The sequence below is a fragment of the Cephus cinctus genome, unplaced genomic scaffold (genome assembly GCF_000341935.2).
Source record: "Cephus cinctus unplaced genomic scaffold, Ccin1 Ccin1_scaffold0330, whole genome shotgun sequence".
Taxonomy (NCBI): Eukaryota; Metazoa; Arthropoda; class Insecta; order Hymenoptera; family Cephidae; genus Cephus; species Cephus cinctus.
In genome coordinates this window covers 2997126-3014259 of record NW_014333027.1, presented here as the reverse complement: position 1 = coordinate 3014259, position 17134 = coordinate 2997126, and the positions used below count along the sequence as shown (strand labels likewise).

Here is a 17134-nt window from a genome sequence, read left to right as displayed (position 1 = left end):
AACAAAGTACGATTTGAACGTGTCCATAGAAGTTACTAATATACATATGTAGTACTATTTCTGTGATATAAGCTTTCAGTATTGTGAAATAACGTCATTACGATATAGTGTGAAGTAACGTCATTTTAACAGTATTGAAAGCTTATATCGGAACACAGGGTATATTAACTCTATTCCTACCAGGGTGTGATTTTGGATCACATTTGAAGTTTGAATAACTGCAGGTTCTGTAATTCTATTTATTTAGTAATAACATTGCGTGTACTTATAGGATATTTCTAGTCTGAAAATTAAATTATCAGAATTTGCTACTGTAGGTTTAGCTTTTATAATGTTCTTGTGTTTTTATCATATAGTCTCTTCTTCTGTCAAACAGGTACAATGGAAGCACATGGTTCCTGTCTTGTTTTGGCGCATGTGTATTAGGATATTGGAGAAAAGTTGCGTGTAGGTTCTCTACGCAATCGAGATGCCCCACACGTGACGCCGGTATGCTTCACGTTCTTCATTATTATTATGAGAGAGATGGCTCGACGTAACGTAAATAGATAACGGTGTCTTTGAACGAAGATGCTAGCCCGCACGCTTCAGAAGGAACTTCACTGGCTTTAGTACCCTGTTGGCAGTTCTACCGGCTTCACTGATCTTAGTTTGCTCATGAGATTTCACTCAGTTTATATTGGCAACATTTGGAATTTCAACATCTTGGCGCTGATATGGGTGAGTACATAAAACAAATATAGCATTCCAATTCAACATTGTTATCAGCATTATTGAAATATTAAAAAAAGCTATGTTCACTCTTTTTTACAATTGCTGTTAGTTTTCCAATACGTAAAATTACGAATTGATTATCATGTTATTATTATTGGTTCATATGTGCTTTTTTTCTGAATTTTGTATAATGTACACGAAATATTTTCTGTTATAGTTTTTAATTGTATTATAGTCGCTCAAACAACTATAATATTATTTGCCTGCAAAAGTATCCTACACCAGCTGACACTTGTATTGATTATTTACACTGGGCGAGGCCCCTCATGAAATCAGACATCTAAAGTTTTGCCATTACAAATGATAACCACTGGTTTCGTTCCATTGAGCATGCATTTCAATTTAATAATAAATATCCCGTTTCCTGGCCGAGTGGCCTAACCAGTAGATGTTTCAGGTTAAGAATAAGCAAGTGCAACGTTACGCAACAATATTATCATTTACCAAGTCCTTTCAGCATCCTTATGCATTCATACTTTATTATTTATCACAACTCAATTTTTCTAACCTTCAGTGTGTCAGAAGACGTCATCGTTTTCGGCACATGACAACGTCTTGAAGATAGTATTTGACACAAGTTATATACTTTAGCACAAACAAATTTTTCCTATATCAATTTTCAAAGTTACACAAAATTCCCGTCGGCCCTCCAAAAATTGATAGGGCGGAATATTGAAAAACAGTCATCCAAAAAATAATTTAACGTAAGGAATAACGTCATATGAGTTTAAAACTGATGTCAAATAACAACGATAAATTTATCACAGTACTGTATAAGATAATTATTCTTTTTAATAAATATTATTAAAGAATGATACGCGATGCATAAATATTAAAGTCCAAAAGTCAACGGGCCATAAATATTAGTAGAGTGAAATTGAAAAAAAAATACAACACGTAATACACATATCCCTGCTTAAAATTTATATTAAAAAATTAAAAATTTATAAATTCAAAATCAAAAATCATATAGAAATTTATAAAATGAATAGCTATTTTAAAACGGTTTTTCATTTTCAGCTTATACGTTTCTACCTGTTACTATCCAATTTTTTGTAGCAGCGAATATACATCGATCGCATAAAAGTTTCACGTATCCAAAAGTAGGTTCTCCTTAAAATTTAATGGCGCATAATAATTACGGATAGCTTTGTATGCATAAGATATCTTCTATGGAAATCAAGAGTAGAGCTTAACGCTCTGTTTACTTTGAATTTTGGATCAAGTACGATAAGAATGAAAGCCTCGTGTTCGTCGTTCAGGAACAAGATTCTCATTATGGAGACTGAGAGAAATTACCAATCTCTTTCCCAGTGATATATGTATTGACATAGATATATATATATACAATATATATACAGTCTATAGGTTTAAGTGCATTAGAAAACGAATAAAAAAGAACTCATAAGGAATCAATCGTATATGGTACAGCCGCCATAATGATTTCGGAGTCCATGCGTAATTTATAAATTCCTTACGTGGCTACACGATGTATGTGTTATGTATATGTATACAATGTGTATATAGCTACTTCTCGTTAAGCTCGTTAAAGTCTCGTGTCTCGTGGTTACGAGCGAATTAACACGTGGCTACACCTTTTGTTACAGACAGAGCTAGATTAGCATACGTGACGGCAGTGGTGGTAGGTGCAGGAACTGCAGTGGTCCTGGTATGGCTATGGTGGACCCGGAAGAAGCAAGAACGAGTACCAACAAAATGGCGAAAAGTCGGTGAGCTCAGTGACCTCATAGCATTCCCAGTTAAATCATTGGGCGCTGCAAGAATGACAGAAATGGAGTGTACGCAACTGGGTTTGAAGTCCGGATGGTTACGTGATCGGACACTTATGGTGATTGATTTGGATGGACAATTTGTATCTGGAAGACAATTACCCCGGATGGTCCAGGTTGGTACCGAAGACCGGATTTATTGTACCTGAAAGAATAGGATTTTTGATTAAGCTCATTTTACTTCGCAGGTATCACCCAGTATGTCTGGTTCCATCCTAACCTTAAAAGCACCTGGAATGATGGCTGTGTCCGTCGACTTGGCTCATCTCCGTGGAAAAGGATTCCGTGCTGCTGTATGGGGACAGGCTGTACCTGCCTGTGACTGCGGTGAGGAACCGGCACGTTGGCTGTCCCGTTTTCTTCTTCAGGAAGATACCGGACTCAGACTCGTTTACTATCCGTTAGATCGACCGGCTCGTGAAGTCCGAACGAAAAACAAGGCATTTCCGCTAACTATCACTGCCGATACGGTAAGACATGATAACGAGTCAGGGAAAGAAGAGAGTTAACGGTAGCAGGGACCAGTGTGATATTCTCTTTTCAATGTTTCTTTTATCTGATGAAGATGCTCTTGCTGGAGAACTGAAGGAGTAATGGTGCATGATTTAAATTTAGGGAGCGTATCCGGATGCCACCAGCTACTCCTTGATAAACGAGGCATCCATTAATGACCTTAATACTCGTCTCGAGGAACCGGTCACGCCTCAACACTTTAGGGCCAACTTTGTTGTCAAGGGTGCTGAGCCCCTGGAAGAAGACACTTGGGACTGGGTCAAGATCGGCAATGCGGTCTTCAGGAACGTCAAGCCTTGCACTAGGTGCATATTTACTACGGTGGATCCAGAGACTGGAAAGAAAAATCCTAAAATTGAACCGCTCAAGACTCTTAAAGGGTAACCTTTGACTTTTAATATTATTAATAATACTTCATATGTCGTAGACTGCAATTGTTTCAATTTTGTATTATTTTCGTGGGGGTCTTACAGATACCGTCAAATTCAAGACCCTGATATTCAACCCTATACCGGTGATAGTCCTGTTATGGGTATTCATCTGGGTCTGCGAAGTCCTGTTTCTGTTGTGCGCCTTGGTGATCCTATTTTTGTGAATGTTCCCGAGGAAGAGAGTCCTGTCAGTTCACCCCCATAGCTACACCGCTGGGGCTCCTGTGAACATGAACTAATCCTTGATAAGGGCAACACTAACCTCATTGCAGACAAAGACACGTGATAGATGCAAAAATGAAATTGAGTGGTCATAGCTCTACCGAAAACTGTATGTTTGCAAGAAAACGCTGATTGGACGTATACCTAATGTCAGTAATACGAGTAAATTGACAATACGACTAACCAACAAATGGTGCCAAAATTAAAAGGTACCTGGCAAATTCATATGGGTAGTGTGTAATTGTCGTTATACGTATTTTTATACAATATTTATAAATAATGGCTTAAGATATGAACTAAGGGAAGGGACCGGAAAGATTCTTTATAATGACAAAGTAACGCAATATTATTATTACAATAATATTTATTTACACTACAAAATAACAGGGACGATTTACACATTGTTGCTCGGCTGAAACCGACGACGAGTTTGCGTGTACATTGTCATAATTACAAAAAAAAAAAAGAAAAAGAGAGAAATAAAATGGAGAATCGTCCTTCTCTAAATATTCTCCCTCTATCTCCCCATTCATTAGATGAGAAGGGTCAGGTTCATCTTTTGAATTTCGTCTATGGCAAGATCCAAAAGAAGAAAACATTATACGAGTTAAGCAAAAAGAGAAGTCGACCCATCGCACAAAGAAGGGAGTCCAAGTAAATTCTTAACTGAACTCTCTGCGATTCTCGTTGCGGTATCTCAATAAGAAAATCGAAGAAATATACAGTGAACGGGTAAACGGACGTGAATTCTCATAGAAAGTGTAAAAACGGTATTTAAAAAAAGAAACAGAAAAAAAGTGGAAAATACCAGAAACTAATAAAAAAATGTATCGATTCCTGGCGCTGCTACTAAGGAGCTATTTACATGTCTAGCAAATTTATCCGGATGTTAATCGCTCCGTGTATACGCGCGCATGTGTGTGTGAATTGAATAAGGTATAAGAATATATAAGTACAGATGTTCAGTGTTATGTGTTTCTGGGGTTAAAAAATGTAAAAATAATATATCAAGAGGAAAAAGATTTGGGAAGGAAATGGTGATTCGACGAGGATAGTATGAACAAGTATACTTTTATATAATTTAGTGTGAATTGGCGGTGAAGTTCTTCCTCTGCTTCTTCTGTTCCTTCGTCTTCTTCGACTTGACAACCAAACCTCTTTCTTTACATTGCTGGTCGGAGTCTACGACGTAATTCTCCTGCGACATGAAACGCGGGAACAAGGAGCAATAATCTAGGATTTTGAATTGTCTGCGTCGTGCCCGCGCTCCCATAACATGATCTACCGGTTATAGATCATCGATCGTTGACTCCTGCCGTCATTGATAATTTTGAGTAACTTCTTCTAGATAATGGAGGTGATAAGCCGCGCTTTGAAGTTGACAATGCGTTCACTCGTGGCTGCCAAACGCTGTAACAATAAAAATATAAGCAAAAGATCATTGAGGGAACGCAATAGCTTGAACATCGAGTATTAACACTTAAGGTGGTTCGGCGATGATAATCATAATAGTGATAGAGAAGTACGGGTTAAAGAAGTCTAAAAAATTTCAAGATTTTTGCTTCAAAAATAAATGGGTCAAAATATATGATAGCCTTGAGATTTGAGCTAAAGACATTCTATCGTAGGAGAATGCATACATTGAATTTTGAAGTTTTTTCATTTTCATAGGTTCAGTATATCTATATAGTGGAAATTAAAACTTGGATTTTTTATGTCTCAAAAATTACACGCTAAATCATATTTAAATTTTGCATAGACAAGCATTTTGCTATTCTCCAACATATACAACAAATGCATAATTTTATCTTTTACTATGTGCTATCACCGAACCGAAGGGACGGATACGTAACCAGTATTACGTGGATTATGTGAAAAATGTAGAGCTACGTTGCCCGTCTTTTAGATCTTAAGATACATTTATGTGCATAGTATTTATAATTTATACCGTAAAAAAATCTCCCTTTTCGCCGATGCACTCGAATAATCTTACAGGTACAGTCTGTGACGCTTTCTGAGCGTGACTTCGTTCTGTCATACAGGCATACTTGTTATTAGCAACGCAACGCCATTTTCCATGGTGCGGTACAAACGGAAACTAACCAGAGAGCAAAACGTTATGGAAGATTTATATAACTTCGATGTCGCTATATAACCTCTGTAGTCTATATAAATAATACAAATAAGATACGAAGATTGACAGAAACCAGAAAGAAATTGCAGTTCGTTGCACCGAGTAGAAAATAAATGAAATTTCATGTATCCTTGGCAATTCAAAGGACGTTGTCGGATATGTTTTAGTTTTATAAAGAGAAAAAGGAAACCATTGCGTCACTATTGCACATCGATTTCCATGGATCAGTGAAGAAAAAGTGCAAAAAACTTTATGTACATAAATTACGGTATACATAGTACATAAGGACAATGGTGTTACTCAATAACTTTATTGGCTACCGTTATTCATGTTTCTCTTATTTCTTTATCCGGTCCAACCGTAACGTGTCTTTCGGTGGAGGCTTTCGCGCATGCGCGGACGGGATGTTAATTTCTAAAGCGGCAATTTCGAACGAGTTGGTCGAAGAACGTAAGAGCGTAAATTCGTTAACGAAGTACAGACAAGTCTCGCGGACTTCTCTATCAACTTTTATATATTACCATCTCTACCGTACTCCCTCTTAATCTTATCTCTTATGTATCACTGTTCCTCGGCTCTATATTCCGTTTTACTGTTCTTACCCAGCGGCGGTTTCGCGTGCCAGGAGCGAACAGCCGCCGAGCTTGCATAAGTCAGCCGGCAAATGGACGCGCTATTTCATAGAGAAAGTTGTGTACATTTTTGCTTTCCATCGATCTTAAAGGCGATTGCGTAACTTCTGGTTATATCTGGAACACAGACTGGACTTTGATTCCATATCTCTATATTCTATATTCATAGGAGTTCTCCTTCGATTAATATTTCGACTTACAATAGCAAAAGGTAACGCACGTGCTCGTTTGGTAATGACCGGGTGACGTTATTGTAGAAATTGCAATTTTGCAAAAAAAAATACTAATGCAAAAAATTCTAATCCAAAAAATATTTGCCGTGAAATAGTCTAACTTTTTTTTTTTTTCTTAAGCACGAAGGACGATTTTCAGGCTCGACCTGTCGCGCAACTGTCCATTTTATGGCTCCTTCTTTGCAGTTTGCTTTAAGTGACAGGTTGGAGCCAGTTTGCTGACGTTATTACGGGTCTCCAGGCAACTCAAACGAGTTAATGATATTTACTTTTGATTGCTGAGCGTCGTCACACTAGTGTTTCGCTCGAGTGGAAAGTGTAACCCGGGAAAATCCAGGGAAACGTTTCAACATCAATTTCGTAATTAATTCAGGGTTAGAGAACTCTTTTTGTCTTAGATTTCGATTGCAATCAAAGATCGATTGTACTCACGAGTATAAGATCGTCAATGAGATTTGAGATTCCTCTATTGGCAATCACGAAGAGCCTGGTGATTGGTCCTGGCACAGCTTCCGGGGTGGCGTCTGCACCACGCGCAGGTGCGTTGGCAGCTGCGTCACCTTGTTCCGTGCTACCACTTCCGGCTACCAGCTGTAATTAATGTCAAGCTATCATTAGTCGTTGGGAGTGTAAGGTAGGGGTAACTTTTTTTTTCTTTCAAGGCCAGGATATTCGGGAATACTGGGAGTTGCGGCTTCCACGTCCAGCTCCAGCGCTCCCGACACTACCAGGTGCTAATACATTATCCAATATCCATTATTCCAGTCGCTATAAGTACGGCCATCCTCCGGCTAATGCTTACGCACGTTGCTTGCGGCTCTCAACGTGATACAACAATAACAAAGAACAAAGGAGCAAAAAATTGGCAATTTTCTAATCAGCCCTCTAAAGGGGATACTTTATACATGGCGGCCACGAGAGCCATTCGCGAAGCATGCTTGCTTTTGAGAATTCAATTTTTACGAATAATTTTCGAACTTAATGATTTTTCAAAATTATTATTTTTCATCCCTCAATTTTATTTTTAGCATACTTCGGCCACGACCCTCGTGCTCGATCATACACCACATACTGTTTACTCTAAAGTACTAATTGTGCATACGAAACAACCGGAAGTTTGACTCTTCCTGTGAGCGGAGTAAACTTCCTTTCTCTCTTGCATCGATGATCGATCACGGCAAGATCCTCTAGATCCGATCGAGCCACGATCTTCTGGATGTATTATCACTTGCAGCTTCGATCGCCGCGATACCCGAATGTTGATACACGTACTACGCGAACGCAATAAGTCTGATGGTGGCTTCCGATGCAATTGTACGGTGCAGTAGAACAATTAAATACAGAGCTTGTTTCGTATAACGATGACGATCTTCATGCACGTGTAAATGCATTGTTATACGATGACATTCTGCCTGCCAGGTATAATTCCAAAGAAGGCTGTGACGTCCATTAAACCCTCGTTGACTTGACGAAAAAATAGTCTTTGGTCAGGGTCGTCTGTGTCGCGTCGGGACCGTTGGCTGAGTGGAACGGGAAACTGGGACATTTTTCTTTTTTTTTTGACAATTGTAGGAAATTTGGATCTTCCTTACGGTCGGTTTGACGTTCAGTCGGGAGGAATATTTTTTGAACAGGATACGGAAGATTGGGAAGCTTTGGACATGAGGTGGGATGCGAACGCTCTACTTTACATATCAAGACCTCCTTTGGTAGAGCAGGATTTTATTTTTTTACTTTTCTTTCCATTTAAATAGACTGCCTTTTGGAGACAAACATTTATTTACTCTAAAGAAATTTTATAGAAATCTTGATATGTATTTCATGCATGTGAAGAGATGCGAAAGAGATAAAGAGAGAGAAATGAGAGTCAAGAGTCCAGTTGAAGAGGAAAGAAGATTAGAGTGAAAGAGAGAGAACGGTAGAGTAATAGTAGGTATAAGATGTTAAGACAGTGTAAATAGAGTCCAGGCAATAGAAGGCAGCTCCAGTAAGGAGAAATACCGTGAGTGAATGTTCCATTGGACGTACGAAAATCTCAGGTTCGTCGTCGGCAGGCTTTAGTACATTAGTAAATAAAGATACAAGGTTAATAAGGTGCGCAAGCAATATACATTAATAAAAGGTGCAAGAAAGCGGTGATTTAAGAGCACAGTGTAAGGGTGCCAGTGAAGAAGTGCAAAGAAATAAGAAAAAGATAAGAAAGAATGCAGTGCAGTTGTATACGTCACGTCTTCGATGGTTACTCTCGGAATAACAAAATACAATAATTTTGTGCAATTGTGCAACAACAAAAATTGGTAAAAAAAAAACTACCGAACAATACCAAAGAAGGAAAATTAATATAAAAAGAAAAATGCTCAAACGGATGATAAAAACTGAATTTCACGTGACACAGAGTACAACAACCTTTTCCACTTGTTTGAACAATAATACAAGAACAAGAAAAAGTGGCTAAAGGATTAAAAAAGAGTAACCATCGTCGATGTCATTGGTGGAGGTAAAGAGAGTGTATAGTCTGCGTGTGGTCGGAAGGATTGGCGTACCCCGGGGCCGGAAGTCCCGTTGCTCGCCGGTGCTGGTGGAGCGGCTCCAGCGGCAGGAGCGGCGGCAGGAGGCGCAGCAGGGGCAGCAGCTGGCTTTGGGCCAGGGGGCATAGCTGCCGGCATACCTGCGGGAGGAGCAGGATTGGCAGGTGCCGGTGCGGCTCCCACGTCTCGTGAGGCGCTCAAGCCTAAACCAAGACTTTGAGTTCCTGCTACGACACGATATACGGTGCCAGCCGCCCGCGCTGCCCCGTCGGCTGTTTGCTAAGGAGACACAGACGTAGTATCATAACAGAATATCACAGTGCGGAGTAAAAGACGCTGGAATAACAGACACAAAGAGCAATATGAAGAAATAATGACCAGACAGACATATTCGAATTGATTGAAGGCGATAGTCCCAGCTGTGAACATCGGTTAAAAACATCCTTCCTATCGTAGGCGAAATGCTTGCATACACCTGGATTAGCCTGATGACTCTATTTGGAAATTAGGAATGTGCATTGATTAACGTATTACGGATTGATCGTTTAATTATCGTGGTCTTAACTTCCTTATATGGACTAGATATAAAGACGTAGGTAGCAGGCAGAGGATTATCAATCATCGTTATCATCGTAATCGCAGGTGTGATTCTAGATATATTTGCAGAGGGATGCAAATCCGAGAAGCAACACGGTAAACCGCTAGATTAAGATACGAGGTCGAATACCTTGGAACCGTTAATGAGATGTCTTTGATACTGGTGGAGCTATCCGGTGTAGACTTTCACTCTCTGGAAGACCAGCTGCCCTTGTGGTAATGGCTGTCATAGTCAACGATACCACTCACTCAGGTCACTTGATCATTCCGGTTACAATTGGTACTGGTGTTATAGAGGCAATGTCCTTACCCTGATAATGTCAAAGAGGAAGTTGCCGGATCCACCACCGCTTCCTGCGGCGTTACCGCCGGCACTGGTTTGAGCTCCGAACCCGAAGTTGAGGAATCTTTTGTTGCGATTGTCATCGTTGACCTCGACGTCATCCAAGGGTGCCAATGCTGGCTCCACTCCCGCATTGGTAGCAGCTGCACCTGCTTGGTCATCGGCAAACTGAACTCGTACTTCCGTATTTTGCGACTCGGCGCCTACTTGATTCTCAGCTTCTGGATTTACGTCCTGTAAAAAAAAAAAAAATGAAATTGCAAATACGTTTGAAACAGATTTTTTGCCAATCCCGAGCCCACCGGATGGGACCCATCCACGAGGAGTATTAGTTGAGATCAGTATCGAAAATGGACTCTCGCGACGTCACGTGGCCGTAGAGTACCTAATACATGATGAGATTAATCCAGAAAGCCACCTGGTTGATGATTCACTCGAGATTTACGTATGCGTTTCTCGATGACAGAACAATAGGTATGATTGAGTAGGATTGTTGATTATCCTGAACCACAGAGTTTCTACCATTGTTAAACATACCTACGCATAACAATAACAGGTACTAGTATCTACAAAAGGCTATAAATTAAAAGTGCCTTCTAAACCCAGGATGCGGTATAACCAGTATTACAATGTAGGTATGATTAATCAATAGGTCATTGTGATACTAGTTATCAATCTACAACAGTCTTGATGTACATTAAAAATGAGTCCTACCCCTGCTGGGTAAGATAAGCCGCAATAATGTCGTCAGGGACTCAAAAGCGACCAACAAAAGAATATATGACAATACATAGGATAGCCAAAGCCACTGTGAGAAAAATACGGAAAACCAACTACACAGTATGAAGAGTACAACATTAAAAAGTCAATATATAATAGAAGAACCAACTGGATGAACAAGTAAAGATAGTAGTCATAGAGATAGGGGTGTGACACAAAAAGTAAACGACAATAGGATGACACTGATTAATTTTTTAAGGATGATGAATGTATTCATAACCCATCCTGAGGTCTCTTGGGAACCCTGAGAAACATCCTCAGGGGTTCAACAGTTGAATATACCGAAGATTCCGATGCGCTTTCAGCATCCTCTTCATCGGGTGGAAACGTGGGCAGGGATATTGAGACTCTTGAACCACCGTCGCCGGATGACGATTGTCCATCGTCATCGCTGTCATCGTCACCAAACGGCGATGACACGGTTACTGTAGATCCACTTGATCCTGATGCGTCACTTCTGCCCCCGCCCCCGCCCCCGCCCAAGGCACTCCGCAATATCACTGGACCCAGGACTCGGATGACTTCGGATGTTATCATGTTGATTTTTTGTTCGACTATCTAGAAAATAATATGGCTTAGCTATTCCTTAGGATTTCTCTCATTCCCGCGGGATCCATTTGGATTACGTCCTCCATATTTTTTACACCAAGATTCTAATGATCGATGATTCGCAGTCGTGTCCGGATTCTGCTTGGATGATGATTATTCTATCTTTGTTCTGACGTAGTTCTCTTGATCGTTTGTGTTTTTGTGCTACGTCGCATTATGATTATTGACAGGCGTTTTATGTCCTCTTGTTATGAAATCATTTGTGTCCATGCATGATCATTGTGAATTCGAGGAGTTACACGAGATCGTGATCAGTGATCTTTGGAACAGAAGCTGGTAATTTTGCGCTGGAACAATTGGAACTGATAATTGTTCTTTTAAATGGTATTGCCAGTCTTTTGTTTTTGATTTGCGGTTATGTGAATTCCTAAAATAGACGTGCTATATATATGTATATCTGCCGGAACTTCTCATATTGCTCGTTACATGACTTACGTTACGTCAGTAGAACTCCTTTATAGCAATTCCATGTAAACTAACTATGATAAAGGAATCTCGTCGTGAAATTCTCGATCGGTTCCGTTATCTGTGGTTTTACCGTTCAATATCTTTTTTTTCTTCTCCAACGTACAAATAATTCGCTTTCACTTTTGGCATCGACACCGCTAATACAAGTCTATGGATGATACGGTACTTCGAATGGTTAAAAAAATCACGAAAAGTGTTAACTTTAGGCACAAAAAGTATATTGAATATTATCATTTTTCAAAAATCTATTAATTATTGACTATTATCCATGTAAAATAATTTGTAAACCATTCTCTCGCTAAATCAGTATCCGTAACAGTCATAGTACGGCAGTATTTCCTCCTGATTAAATATTTTCTACAATGCCAATGTTATTACGTACTAGGCCACCTCCCCCCCCCCCAAAAAGTGTTGTACATCTACTTCAAATATATTCCTAATGTCCGCTGGATATTGTGACAAAATTGTTGATTACATTACAAGGCACGCATTCGTATAACGAAATCGCGTGGCGGGAAAAATCAAATATGTACAGTACAGTGCAATATATATATTGCTATATTACACCTATAATAAAGCGAGCAAGTAGGTAGATAGTAGGTGGCAGTGGTAGCTGAGTGAACAAGAGTATAATAAATAGTGGTCATGAGTAAGTGAGCATTATACCGGGTGAGTGACTTTCACGGTAAGAATGTCGACTCAACGAAAGGAACATTAATGCTGGATTCGATATGGGCGTTCAATGGTTAGGTTATGTTTATATTAGGTGCGAAGATTGCATATGAATCAGATGAGCTTAATATCATATTTTTTTATGTATTGAAGGCTGCAATCAAAATTGGAAAAATGGGGCGATTATTATTTTGACAATAAAGGGGGTGGGGAGGGTATCCTCCCTCGACAAAATGGCGTCATTCGTGAATTCCACATGTCGGGAAGGCTCACCTGAGAGACTTCTGGAAATAGTTGGCGCAGTATGCCGATAGTCCTTTTACTTCTTAAGGCTGCCTCATTGTCCGCCTCAACCATGACCAATCGATCTAAAGCCTGAAAAATACTTGATTTTTGGCAAATGGAGATTTTACCTACGGATCAATAGATGGAGCAGATACGTAGTTATGTGCTAGACTGAAACGCTAGAGTTTTGTAAGTTGATTAATTTTTTTCCCCACTTTTTTATCTCTTCAATTTTCCAAATGGATTATGCCAGACTATTATTAAAATGTTCGCATATAGGGAATAATTCGTATCGCTACGTTGCCCAATCTTCGTGGTCCACTTTCCCCGAAAACCCGTTCGCACTTGCTATTACGTATAATTCCTCGAATAACTATTTTTTTTATCTTCTCTGCCACTCCACGTCTCATGCCTATCAATGTCATAATATCTAGACAAAGTAGATCTTACAACTCATAAACTTTTGTAAGACTACAAAAATCGTACACGTGCAAGTATTATGTACACGCAACAGTGCCGTGTGTATATACATATATAAATATCAACGTGTGTATTAATACAGAGAAATTTTGTTTAAAGAGTAACGAAAATAAGTTGCTTTTTTTAACGTACAGAAAAGTATAGGGTCCAGAAACTGGATGGCACTTCCGAGATTCATAAACATCCGGTGAATGTATCTGGTACTCTTTCCTTCTCTCTCTCTCTCTCTCTCTCTCTCTCTGCTATATTCATATATCATTCTCACTGTTTCTCTCTCTCTCTCTCTCTTTCAATGTATCTGGTACTCTTTCCTTCGTTGCTTTTTTTAACGTACAGAAAAGTATAGGGTCCAGAAACTGGATGGCACTTCCGAGATTCATAAACATCCGGTGAATGTATCTGGTACTCTTTCCTTCTCTCTCTCTCTCTCTCTCTCTCTCTCTGCTATATTCATATATCATTCTCACTGTTTCTCTCTCTCTCTCTCTCTTTCCCTCTCAACTTACGTGTGCTCCACCAGTGCACTTTCCATTGGGCATCGATCAAGCGAAGAAAGTGTCCGGTGACTCGATGCCGCTTTTAACACTCACTAGTGAAAGTGTCGAGCATAAAGAGAAGAGTCCGTTTGGATATCCTGAGACTGTATCTGATTAGACTCACATTATCACTTCAAATTAACGAAAGACGACATGCGATTGTTCAGCCACAAAGGCGATCACGAAATCCGCGTTAAGTCGATGCTTAGCTACTAGTCGACTTGGTTACGCATAGCGGCGAAAGAAAGAAGCTAGTGAGTGCGCGCGCAAGTGCGGAATATTTAAAATCATTAAGAGCATAATGATATTAGCGTGTCTGCCTTGCTGGATGAGAGTGACTTTCGAATGAAAAAAAATGACTGGATAAGACGAGTGGACCGAGTATCTTATATACTTGGACTATGAGTACACTAGAGAAATTAACTATTCAAATTCTGGAGAAAGTTAAGAATTCACTTTCGTCCTAGTACATTCCTATAACATTAAAATTCACGATAGTATTTATTTAAATATTTGACTGTCCAGGTAAATTCTGTTAACGACTCTGACACGTGTTATACGTCTAATAGTTTAGTATCTAAGAACATAATACGTAAATAGGACAGCATGTTTACTTGGTACGTGAACAACGTGGTTTTCTGAATTGACCAAAATTTCTTTGACTTTTTTACGATTCTGGGGTAACGTCGACTTTCCCTCAGGACAGGCGATCAAAAAAAGAGCAAAGAATAATAGACAGTTCGCGAAATAAATGACATTGGAGAAAATGATGAACTAAGTCAATTATCAAGAGGAAGAGAGAGAGAAAGAGAGAGAAAGAGGTCCTCAAGTTTCGTGAGACCGGCAGTGAGTCGGACCAGCATTAATTCCTCGATTTGATTCGCCCAAACGATCCGAGACCATCGGTGGTTACTTTAATGAACGCTTTTCTATCTGAAGCGAAACCGATGATTTTGTAATCACATAAATCAACCTGTAATCGGTAATTGGTAATCGATATACCTCCTCGATTATAATTTTCTCGACACTCGGACATTGTATTATTTTCTCAATGTCCTTTATACATGTATACTCTTACACTACCGACCCCCTATAATGATTCTAATTACAGTATGTAAATATCACGTGTCTAACAGTTATTAAATGGTTGATGCTCACCTGTGATTGGAGTCCTTCTCCTTCCGGAAGCGGAAGTGAATTTACAAAGCCGGCGCAAAGCGCAGCAACCAATATGACAGTCGAGCACCTCATCGTCTTCGTTTCCTTAAAAAGTACTTCTGCAACAATTTTTTTTTCTTTTACATCCACGTGATCTTGTTATCTCACGTGTTATGACGACTGTTAGGCAAGTCAGGTATGCAACGTAATAAAAGAAAAGGTACAAGGGAATATTTTGGTATCCAAAAATGTCACCATATAAGGGTCTGAAGCCTTTGACATACTACAGCGAATCAAAGCGGAAGCAATTCGAAAGGATTGACTCAACTCTGTCAAAAGGTATAGTGAGGGGGTATGGTGATTACAAGGGGGGGGGGCAGCGGGGGGTCAGTATTGGCCTCTTTCTCGCTCAACTATTACTTTCGACGCGTGAATCGAAAGTTGTAGAGATTCCATTGCGAGCAAAGAGCTTTTCGATAATCTCGGGTTATAAGTTATTTTCGACAGGAAATTTTGGAATGACAAATTTTCCAAAACTGATCATTCATACAAGGGAGGCTATCCAGTTGGCTTTATTTTGTACACGCTGCTAATTTTTTAAATAATTATCTCTCACGACCTCAAATTAATTCGTTTGTTTATTCTATATTAACGTTTTTTATTAGCAACTTTTTTATTGACAATCGTTCAGACCCATACACATGATCGTGACTTTAATGGCATTATAAAACAATATGGATTCAGCGCACATGCATCGAGATGGAGGACGATCGTGCGCCGTGTTGCAATTCGGAGGTCAACATGTGTGACTCTGTCATCGCAACCGGTACGACGATAAAGCTCTTATGGTCGTGACTAGGTTACAATTTACTATTGTTATCCGAATAAAGTAAAACGATGCTATGTGAAGTTAATCCCATGAGAAAGCTACCGAAGCAAATCTTACTCGATGGTTCGTATCCGAACGCGATGCTCTGGGAAAGTTAATGAAAAAGAACGTTCGATAGTTTCTAGATCGATCTGGTATTCGCGACGTTACATTGAGAAAGCGATAGGTAGCTATCGGTAAAAAAATTCAAAATCGAAGTTTACCAAAATTCGACATTTTTTTCCGACCGTAAGTCTGGATAACACATAGAACATATGTATCGTCTCATTGTCACCATAGTTCTCTGATAAGTATTGTATTTCATATTTTTTTGGCTATAAATAAATAACATATTTTTTTGTACATTTTTAATTTTAAAAAAAGTTCTTTCCATAGGTTCACTCGTGATTTGAAGAAAAAAAAAAGAAAGTGGACTGGCGCACTTTTTAAACACGATCAAGATTCAGAGGTTAGAAGTACATAGTCGACGAAACATTGGAGGATGATGAAGATGATGAAGAGGAATTTTATTGTGATAACGTATAACTTATTGCGTTATTTTTATATCCGCCCGAACTCACCACACACAGTCCCGTCACTTTCGTGTAAACGTTTTTAAACCTCGAAACTAAAAGGCTGCGGAGCTGCGCGAGCTCCTGCTCTTCGACTATTCTGTGACTGTCTGTGTGGCTGCGCTTAGTGAGCGGCTTTTATTAGCAGGAGGGGCCTTAAGGCCGCCACCACCGCTGCACTTTACACGATCTGTCGTTTCGAATGCTTACTTGCCACGAGGAGAAAGAAGAAGGGAGCTTCTTGTTAGCCGCTACGAGATGAGACGTATGTTCCTGTATCGGCCCGTACTTATTGATAGTAATTTAAAACAATCAGGTCTTGCTTCGTGCAGAGAAACGTTGGTGACGAATAAAAAAAATAATGGATCAGTCGAATTTTGGAATTTGGTCATACGAGCGCGAACCTCCTGAGAATAATAATGGGGAGATAATTTTTTTTGGTCGCGGAGGAAAGACCATGACACGTATTCTTTTGAAAATATTTTATTTGGCGAATTTTGTTTAAGTAA

General features: G+C 39.5%; 2 protein-coding genes across 8 annotated transcripts; one reads left to right on the top strand and one right to left on the bottom strand.

The window, feature by feature from the left end:
- Nucleotides 1-282: 282 nt before the first annotated feature.
- LOC107266932 (mitochondrial amidoxime reducing component 2-like) lies at nt 283-4237 on the top strand. Its single transcript, XM_015737994.2, has 5 exons — nt 283-720; nt 2382-2680; nt 2753-3034; nt 3180-3457; nt 3551-4237. The coding sequence occupies exons 1-5, from the start codon at nt 717-719 to the stop codon at nt 3711-3713; spliced, it is 1026 nt and encodes a 341-aa protein (XP_015593480.1). The 5' UTR covers nt 283-716; the 3' UTR covers nt 3714-4237.
- Nucleotides 4077-16767, bottom strand: LOC107266931 (transcription initiation factor TFIID subunit 4). Of its 7 annotated transcripts, none has more exons than XM_015737987.2 (8): nt 16635-16767; nt 15186-15304; nt 13000-13101; nt 11260-11535; nt 10165-10431; nt 9273-9536; nt 7162-7320; nt 4077-5140 (listed from the first exon to the last, which is right to left on the bottom strand). In XM_015737987.2, the coding sequence occupies exons 2-8, from the start codon at nt 15276-15278 to the stop codon at nt 5075-5077; spliced, it is 1227 nt and encodes a 408-aa protein (XP_015593473.1). In that variant the 5' UTR covers nt 15279-15304; nt 16635-16767; the 3' UTR covers nt 4077-5074. The 7 variants fall into 7 exon arrangements, with proteins under 7 accessions (XP_015593473.1, XP_015593474.1, XP_015593478.1 ...); XM_015737988.2 differs by having other exon boundaries at nt 15186-15301; nt 16635-16749; XM_015737992.2 differs by lacking the exon at nt 9273-9536.
- Nucleotides 16768-17134: the final 367 nt, after the last annotated feature.

Coding starts and splice junctions, on each gene's coding strand:
- LOC107266932 (XM_015737994.2), top strand. Junction 2,681..2,752: donor AATTACCCCGGATGGTCCAG/GTTGGTACCGAA, acceptor TTTACTTCGCAG/GTATCACCCAGTATGTCTGG. Junction 3,458..3,550: donor CCGCTCAAGACTCTTAAAGG/GTAACCTTTGAC, acceptor GGGGTCTTACAG/ATACCGTCAAATTCAAGACC.
- LOC107266931 (XM_015737987.2), bottom strand. CDS start 15,278: ATGAGGTGCTCGACTGTCATATTGGTTGCTGCGCTTTGCGCCGGCTTT. Junction 9,537..10,164: donor TCCTCTTTGACATTATCAGG/GTAAGGACATTG, acceptor GTGTCTCCTTAG/CAAACAGCCGACGGGGCAGC. Junction 5,141..7,161: donor TCATTGACGATCTTATACTC/GTGAGTACAATC, acceptor TTATTGTTACAG/CGTTTGGCAGCCACGAGTGA.